At 35.8% G+C, this 9,650-nt stretch overlaps 1 protein-coding gene across 3 annotated transcripts in view; it reads left to right on the top strand.

Moving 5' to 3' along the window:
- Positions 1-1,313: 1,313 nt before the first annotated feature.
- Positions 1,314-9,650, top strand: part of LOC582857 — a 28,871-nt gene continuing 20,534 nt past the window's right edge. For 2 of the 3 annotated variants that reach the window (XM_011681630.2, XM_011681631.2), the window contains exons 1-4: positions 1,314-1,719; positions 2,111-2,265; positions 4,020-4,150; positions 8,233-8,324. In XM_011681630.2, the coding sequence (XP_011679932.2) occupies positions 2,145-2,265; positions 4,020-4,150; positions 8,233-8,324 (344 nt within the window). In that variant the 5' untranslated portion in view covers positions 1,314-1,719; positions 2,111-2,144. The remainder of the gene's footprint in view (positions 1,720-2,110; positions 2,266-4,019; positions 4,151-8,232; positions 8,325-9,650) is intronic. The other variant, XM_782795.5, reaches the window with a different exon arrangement.

Below are 9,650 nucleotides of genomic sequence, written 5' to 3'. Positions count from 1 at the left end.
AGGAAAACCTCTGAATGAAAATAGATCTGGTAACCACATCCATTCCCTGTTTCCTACAAGTCTTCTCTGCTGGAATCGGCCTTTATACATAGCTATCGCTGAATATCATTAAAAATCAGGCTGATGGTTCTCTTCAAGGCTATAATTATATTTTAGGAGAGAGGGGTGATATCAAAGCTCAGATGAGAACTTCATTCATTCATTCAATCATTCTTTTTTTTAATTGCTATGAGAATGATATCCGTTTATAAAAAAACGACGGCAATGGAAACCAGCTTGGCTAACAACCTGTCATATTAAATTGATTAACTTCTTCTGTATTAGCATGACGTTGAGACATTCACGACATCTTCAGACAAGCCAAACAAGACAATGTCAAATAGATATTACTTTCATGTCTCGTGCGGACCCGGGGTCAGCGGCAAAGGGTTCGAGAGGCGAAATTGTGATTCTAGAACAATCATCCATGTGCTTCTTCTTCTTCTTCTTCTTCTTCTTCTTCTTCTTCTTCTTCTTCTTCTTCTTCTACTTCTTCTTCTACTTCTACTTCTTCTTCTTCTTCTTCTTCTTCTTCTTCTTCTTCTTCTTCTTCTTCTTCTACTTCTTCCTCTTCGTCTTCATCATCATCTTTTTTGTTAAAGAAATCTTCGACGGGCTATGCAGCCTAAAGATAAATACGAAATAAATATTGCAAGCTAGCTAGCCAGAAAGACAAATTAGGTTTACTGTGATTAGGGCATATTGCATGCCTGAGGAGTACCTGGAAGTTCTCTGCACTGTCAGCGTGCACTATTTGCATTTTAGTGCTTATTTTAGTTTTTTTTTAAATAATACAACTGCTATATTTTGATCACGTATCCTGCTACATGTTGCGCCTTCTCATTGTCGCGTGTCAAGATGATATCCCCTTTTGACCTAATATGGAAAGGGTGAGGAAAGATAGAATACATGAGAGAATTGCATTCATATCTCGTTTCGATTGCAATATGTTCTTCACCAAAGAGATACGTATTAGGGCATTCGTTTCATTCTTTCATTCACCACCCCTCCCCTTCATCTGTTTTGAAAAATCATTATTCCCAGCCTTCTGACAATGCAGGAGATTCAGCAGCCAGTTAGCATTGTATGTGTGCATTGAGGCAAGGAACAACTTGTATTCATTTCTACCATGTCTCCCAATAATAATAATAGTTCTATTCTACCCCCCCCCCCCCATATTTCATACTTCCCTTCGGAAAATGTTGACGCACGCTCTGCCTCTGAGGCTCTGCAACCCCTTTTCTCGTAAGCACTTCCTTGTTTGTTGGGTAGGCTTATATGAAGTAGTCAACACACAGTATCGGTCGTATATATATATATATATATAGTAGGCTAGTCTATAACATTCAGCAAGGATTTCCGAACCGGACTAGGACATTTCATAGCACCTATTTACAGAAGCATTCAAAGGACGAATCATTACAATGTAAATATTAAACTACCTTGCTTACTTCGTGATAATTCGGTAGGTCTATGGTGGGACACAAATGTTTGCAAGTCTGTTCATTCGAGTCATGCAGCCAGCCAGCCGGCGAACTCTGTGATGCTTTCGGACCTCTGTGTGTGTCATTTGGAAAGCAGCCTGTCTAACTTCAAAGTGGAATAATATTGTCGGGATTTTGTTTGTCATGCTAGACTTGGCATGAACGTGGATTGTGTTCATCTCATTTTGGAAAACAGGTATTCTATAGATTTCATCAAAGGCAACGATTGTGACAATTCTCATTTTGTGTAAACACGATTAAATAGAAATTGCTACCATTTATCAGCACGGAATTATCGCAGTGCATTTTTCTTTTAATATAACTGTTAAAAAAACGTGAATTTCTTATTTTCCTTATAAGATTACGAACAGGCATATATGATAAGTATCAATATCCCTTCTATATTGTACTAGTAACAATCCCTTTCAGCTGTTTATCCAAATCTAATCGATAACAAGAGAAGATTTTAAATGATGGTAAGATCGCACTTTGATCGAAATTCTTCGGATAAAAATTACATTTCATTTATTAGTATTATTGATTCATATAAACATTATTGGTTGGTGACATATCTTTATTTTTCAAAGGTGAAGCTAGAACCTGTGTAAGATTCACGTGAAAATGGCGGGTAATAGCGGGGTTCCGAACAGAGAATCTTGGGTGATTACCTTGAGGGTGAAAGCAGGCAATGACCAGTGTGCTGACTGTCGTGACTGTGACTGTGATAAGTGCGGTTTTCCAGGTGAGGTTACAAGGATATAATTAAGTGTATACACGTACCAATTTAAATGATTTATAGTAAGAAATAAGCACGTTTATGTTTTCCTGTAACATGCTACTCTTTCTAGGCTATTCTGTTTGAGACCTCGTTCATTAACACACCCAACCCCAACCAGTCCGTACACGTGTGATAATCATCACTATCAGTACACTATGTTTAAATAAATGCTTCATCATGTTATTAGAAACCGATCCATCATTAAGAAAACAATGACTACAAAGTAACAATTGAGATTAATGAGAGTTATATGGATGCCGGGAAAAGAAAAAAATACTTAAGAATAACCCAAAGGTCTTCTTTTCTAATCCATGTTAATTATCAAGATTTTGGTATTCAAATTCACTTTGTCCTTTATAGAGGAAATAGCTCATCAGTTTGCCTTTTTAGCTTCATGCTTATACCATGGACCTACTATAGAAACAATGTAAGATCGCATATGCATTGTAATATGTCGGTGGCTTCCTCACACTTAGAGTGTGAGGATGAGTAAACCCAAAACATATGTGTGTAATCTGACATGCAAAGATATTCAGTCATGACGATTGCACAATAAACATGTATCAAAGTGTACTATTATCTTTTCATGTGTTTATGTTTTGGGGTAATCTTTAGAGTCCCTTTTTAGTAAGAATTTACGGATGTTATTCATTAAAATAAGGATTGAAATGACTTTCCATATGTAACGAATGACAATGCTGTCATAACAATTCGGATAAACTAAGATACTAACCCCTCCACCCCCACCCCTCCACCCCCTCCCACCAGCGCACCTCACCCCGTCGCTAGGTACATTACCGCCCCTATATACTAAAGTGATATTTGCTTAATCTGATTTTTCCAACGACCACTTACTGAACTTTATATTCTAAACACATTAGGCTGAAGAAAAGAAAACAAATTGTGTGATATACGAGAAAATCATGTTTTTATTTCCTCATCTATATTTTAAAGGGAACATCAAGTCATAAAGCCTGTAATAATTACAAGTGATAAGAAGTATTGCAACTCGTTTCTATTGCATCATAATGAATTCAGAGATGTATATTTGCCTATTATACTATGTATGCTTACTTGAATGAGATATTAATGAATCAAATAAACTTCACGATTATGTTCATAATATTTGTTCAACATAAACCATGCAATATGTTAGTGATTTATAACTATGCATATATCCTGCATGCGGGGCTTGTGGGCAATCAACTACCATGACTGATGGTGGTTCGGCAACTTTGTTATTTTGACCAAACTACTTCCTAGCTCCAACCTCTACCATCATATTTCTGTTTTAGGGAGATTAATTAATACCGAATTAAAATATATATTTGAATATTTGCAATATTATGAAATGTGCGAATCAATTAATACAATTACAATTGTTAAGTTTACGAATTTTCATTATCTACATTTGTTTAACTTGTTATCAATGTTGTATAGAATGCAGTTTAGTCAGTGGCTGCAACGAAATGATGATTATACCTTAAATTAAAAATATTCAATTCATTTCAATATAAAGGGACTGGTATAGTTTGTTTAGCAACATACACCGTAACATTGCAATGTTGTTTGGATAGGCCTAGTAATCCTTTTGTCGACTCTGTGGTATATCCATGATAACTGAAATGAGGATTTCTCAATCTCTCCGCTACATCTCATATACATATTCATATCTACCCATCGTCTTGTTATTATCATTTGTATATGATACGATATAGATCCTGTTTGGGCTTCGACTGATTTTGGAATCATTGTTTGTGAGGAATGTAAATCACTTCATGAATCGGTGACGAGAGTGGAATTCAAATCAATCCTGAGTAACAATGAGTGGACGGAAGAAGAATCCAAGGTAGGCTATTATTCTTTTAATATATTTATGATTTTTATATTTTTGATTGCTTAAATGATTTGATGGTTAACTTGAAACCAACGATAAACTAGGATAGGTCTGTTTATCCCCTAGTAGTAGTATCAGTGGTAGTGGTAGAAGTATAATGATGACTGATGATGATGATGATTTCAATTTCAATTTAAAATAAACATTTATTTTCTTCCGAACAATACAATATATAAGTAGGAACATAAATATAATTAAACAACTTGTATTACAAGGAAGAAGGCGCGAAACCCGAAAAGCATAGCTTGTAGTGGGTACGCCCGAATACATAAATACATTACATTATAAATGGGAGAAAGGAAGAAAGAAAGAAAGGGATAGGCAAAGAGGAGAGGAGGATAGAGAGCTTGGAGAAAGAGAAAAGAAGAGAGGAAAAGAAGAGGACTGCAACATAGTATCAATGGTGATGATGATGATGATGATGATGATGATGATAATTAATCATAGTAATGAGAATAACAACAACAACAATAAACTAATACTACAACTATTACTAAATAATATTAACAAAACAGTTTTATTATTATTATTAGTAGTAGTAATTAATAGTAATAATAGTGTGGTAATAATACATGTAGTAGCAGTAGCAGCAGCATCAACAACTGTTTTAGTAGTAGTAGTAGTAGTAGTAGTAGTAGTAGTAGTAGTAGTAGTAGTAGTAGTAGTAGTAGTAGTAGTAATAGTAGTATTAGAAGTAGTAGTAGTAGTAATAATAAACTAATAATGATACTAATAATAGTAGTAGTAGTAGTAGTAGTAGTAGTAGTAGTTGTTGTTGTTGTAATACTAATAAAGGAGTGTGTTATGCTTTCATAAAACTACATGAACACCGTTACGAAACAGCATAAATGAACAAAGATCAAATAAGACCAAACAAAACCACTCGTACTGATAAAAAACTTCATCTAGAAGTTACAGGTTTGCAATGTTTACCAAAGTCTGTGATGTAAAGTCTGTTCAAGAGCGTAGATCACCCAGAAGAGCAAACACCGTTTGAAATATATCTCAACAAATCAAATATTTATACACCAATTATGACGAGCTAGACGCAATTGATTTGTGTTTGCCATAAAGACGTACGAACATTCTGTAAAAGAAAATGCACAAATCATGATTTTGCTTGATTTTTATTTAAAACAATGTTACCCATGCAGCGTTTAAGATTAATTCATACCCACAGTTTAACAAGAGGAAAAGCTGTTCAATAATTTAAAACAAGATTAAGAAGACTGATGTGTTTCGTTTACGTGCAAAGTTTGGGTCATCCAGTCTATATTCCATTTTTGTTTAGCAGAATCAATAAACGAATCAAATATAAAAGCGATAATAAGTTATCTATTTATGGTATTCACTTAAAATTTCGTACAAGATATATATACCTATTTCAATGTTATAGGGTAAATACAATGTACGAAATATTTAATTCGATTGTTGGGGAAAAGGGTCAAAGGCCATTGGTGTTTAATTTCAATGCACCAAATGCAATGAATTTGTGTTTCTGTGGTTTGCTTTACAATTATGAGAAAACCGAACTTTTGTACAGAACGTAATGCTCTATTGATAATAAAACGAAGGGGTTTTCCCCTTCACTACTTAAATTTCTTTCGCTCCCTCGAGTGTTGTTTACATACACGTACGTCCGTCTCGTAGTCTAGCTTTCGGGCTGCATGAGTTTTTACCAACTTCACGGAAACATGGTCTATATTATTAACAAATGTGTTTAATTGAGGTCTCTTTTGTATAAACCTGAAATTTCTTTCTCGCTGGAGAAAGATGGGTAGTGGGATTATTTTATTCATACTCAAGACAACGCTAAACTTTTTTGTTAGATTGGACAAAAATTATTGAACCTAGAATATTTGTCCCGGTGCGTGGTGAACGCCAGCAACTGAAGACAAAAATTGCAGTTAATTGTGATTTATTGCCAATAATATATATATATATATATATATATAACAGAATAGGAAAAAACAACTAAAGCAACGATCATAAAAAATACACGTTTACTGGCGTGTTCGTCCATATAAATAAAAGATCAAATATCGTTTGAAGATATTAGGCTACTTTCTCCTTAAAACAAGGATGTTAAATGCACCTTAACACAAATTGAGTTGTCTTCTAAGGCAGATGATGTAAATATTATGACGCCTACCCTTATCAGAATCGAACTAAAGGGTTTGTGGCGCAAGGTCTATAGTTCAAAAGTTTATTAATCAATTCAGACAACGAACTATGGTTATGATGACACATTTCGTAGAAAAATGCCACCACCACCCCCCCCCCCCTCCTATATCATAATGCTTACGTCAAAACAGACCATAACGCGTATATGAAGAAGGAGAAGAAGAAGAAGAAGAAAACAAAAGAAGAGGAAGAAGGAGAAAAAGAAAGAAAAAAGATGAAAACAAAAAACAAAAAAAGGATGCAGGCTACATACAGCATATGTTGTAGCTTACTCGCCTGCCTTGATAACCCACGTGATTTACGGGAAAAATTAAGGATCTTATTGACATCAGCTCAACTAACATTGAACTCAGATGTTGTGTTCCTTAAAAATCTTATTCCAATAGTACAGGCGAATCTAGGGAGCATGATAATGTGGGGCATCCCCCCCCCCCACACACACAAAAGAAAGTTAGGGATCACAAAACAACTCCATAGCATTTCTTAGCCCAAGCAGGAAGGAAGTAGATCTACCACTGCACTTTTATATCAATATGATTCCGACCTATGATATGTTTAACTTTCGTGTAAGGTTCTACTCGAAGAGAGGCGGTGGTTGGCGCCTTACGTTAATGCAAATAAATTTGAAAAAATAAAGGAACCTTCTCAAAAGTAGAACTTCACTGTTCACTTTGCTTAACGAGGGGTATAACAGATGAATATGATTTACAGACCATTTAATATGTAGGCTGTTCAATCATTCTAATTCACAATCAAAGGAATACAAAGACATTAATGGCGGTAACATCACAATATAATACTCTTCATTCATGACAGTTAATTATCATGATAATAATACATTATTCAGGGATATTTGTCATACGCACAGACACATACATGAAAAAGAATTTCCAGCACAACTTCCGCATACCGATTATGGAAACTTGCAACTCTGTGAAATTGACCCTATTTTTTCATTCGAAGGCGCTCCTATTTATCATATCTTTTTGTAGTTGTATTTTGTATTAGCACATTCTTCAGACTGGGAAATGTCGAGAATAACATAACAATGAATGATTTATCTCTATCATTATTGTAACAATGAATGCAAATAATAATTTGCTTACAGGCCTTGTCTGATGCAAATATCCCCAACTATTTTATTCAGATCTATATGATTTCAGTTTATTTATCACGAAATGTTCACTTGAACACATGTGGTTAAGACTGCCACCGGCAAACCTGCAGATGTTTGTGTTATCATTATCCCTGTAAAGTATCTTAATCACGATTTCTCAATAGATTTTAATGGACGATTTCTTTGGAAATGTCTACATCCTTTACCACTGTGAACTAAAATAGCAAAAATATAATCAGGCGATAAACTGCGGTTCATTGGTTTCTAAGTGCCTGAAGTCATTATTTGTTCCCGTGTTAGTCTGTACCAGTTTTCAATTTCGATTTCTTCTCGTTTACCCCCCCCCCCCCTCCCCCTCTATCCCATTCACCACAACCCTCGTTCATATGAATGTATTTCCTTATTCGTCATTTTGGAATATTTGGGCCTAATCTTGCTCTACACTTAACTAATAATAAGTACTTTTTACAGCACACTTATATCATCCAAGGCGCTACAATGTAATTTAGTAATCCAATACATTAAAATGTTCTCTTCATGTGACATTAATTGAAATATGAATTAATTTACATTGTTACTACCTCTTTCTCAAAGGAGTGCCGGCTCATTATTCTTTTGTACCTCCCGTTCTTATATTTGTCTGAAAATAATGTCAACAGGCTGCATCTTTGAAGAATTATCCTGTGTTTTCTATCCTTATCATCTATATTTCCTTCTTTCATATCCTGTGTAGAAAATGGAGGTGACATGCAATAGCGAAATGAACGAGATTTATGAGAAACGAGTTCCACCTGGCTATCAGAAACCCACAAGATGCTTCAACAGGTAATTCTCAATAACCTATATTCACAACAGTAGTAAGACCCCCCCCCCCCTCCGCCGCCCCCAATCTGGGCACCCCCAACTAATGCATGATGGGGTTTCTTAAATTCATGTATATACCCATGATAATCCTTAACGGCTGCCTGTAGCAGAGGAATAAATGGTAAAAGATATATATAGACGAATAAAAGCACATCCTTTATTTTCTTGTACCTGTCGGCTCATGCCTGTCTTATTTCTGTCACCTCTTGATTTCAGGTGAATTGATTCAGATGTATCCAACTTAAGAATAGTATTGTATATTCATATTGTTTTATACTTGCCATCATGGTATATGAGCTTAAATATCATATACTCTTCTCTTGGAGCATGCACGGATGACATAAAATACAATGTAAACCTAACCGAAATTTTTAATTTCATATAACTCCTGTATTAGCCGTAACAGCTTGCGTAAATTATGCATGTCGAAACGAGGTTCATATTTGTATGTTTTGTTCGACATCCTTGCACTGTTATCAGACAAATAAAAAAAACGTTTCCTGGTTAGTATGAAAATAAGGAAATTAGATGTTTTGTATCTTATGTGCTGATCTTTATACACGTATGTGTTTGTGAAGTGACCGGTTCCCTTGCGTGTTCTCTATATCATGTTAGTATATCAGGCTTATTGGGTAGCCCGGCCCCCCCCCCCCCACTCCGGGGTCGGAATGACCGCATGCGTGTTACCAAAATGTCCGGTTAAAGGGTAATTTTCGTGCGACAAAGTCCGGCCCGAGAATTGTAAAAAAAAGGGTGTATGTGCATTTATTCACCCGGAGATTTCTTTAAAAAGGGGGTGTTTTTATTTTTTTCTCTCATCTCTTTCGACTCCTGAGAAATTATTCCGAATTTAGGGGGGTACATTGAGCATTTTTCCGTATTTAGGGGGGTCTCCAACGGCAGGAAAAGCCCGCGAAAGGGGGGGTTCGGAAATGTTGGCAGTCCTCAGATAGGGGGTGCTTTCAAAAAGACGGAACGAGCATACGCGTACCGTAAATAACACTGAGTGGGGGGGCCGGGTTGGGTAGACAGACTCATTGAATGGGATGGGAGGACTGCAAAGTTGATATGAAAGAAGAGTTGTAATATTTGTGTTATATGAACTTGATGTATGACATAGCATTCAGAATGAGACACCCCCCCCCCGGCACACAACGACTTATATGATTTCATAGCATGACACAGGCAAGTCATTATTTTGCAATCGCCCGTGCTTGCCTTTAGATACCGTATGGTTTTTTTCTCCTGTCATTTTAGCTTGTTATCGTAATTCTGAGCATTATCACC

Source organism: Strongylocentrotus purpuratus, unplaced genomic scaffold (genome assembly GCF_000002235.5).
Source record: "Strongylocentrotus purpuratus isolate Spur 01 unplaced genomic scaffold, Spur_5.0 spur5_scaffold_5, whole genome shotgun sequence".
NCBI classification, from domain to species: Eukaryota; Metazoa; Echinodermata; class Echinoidea; order Camarodonta; family Strongylocentrotidae; genus Strongylocentrotus; species Strongylocentrotus purpuratus.
Note: the sequence above shows the minus strand (reverse complement) of the source record. Positions and strands in the feature narration are given on the sequence as shown.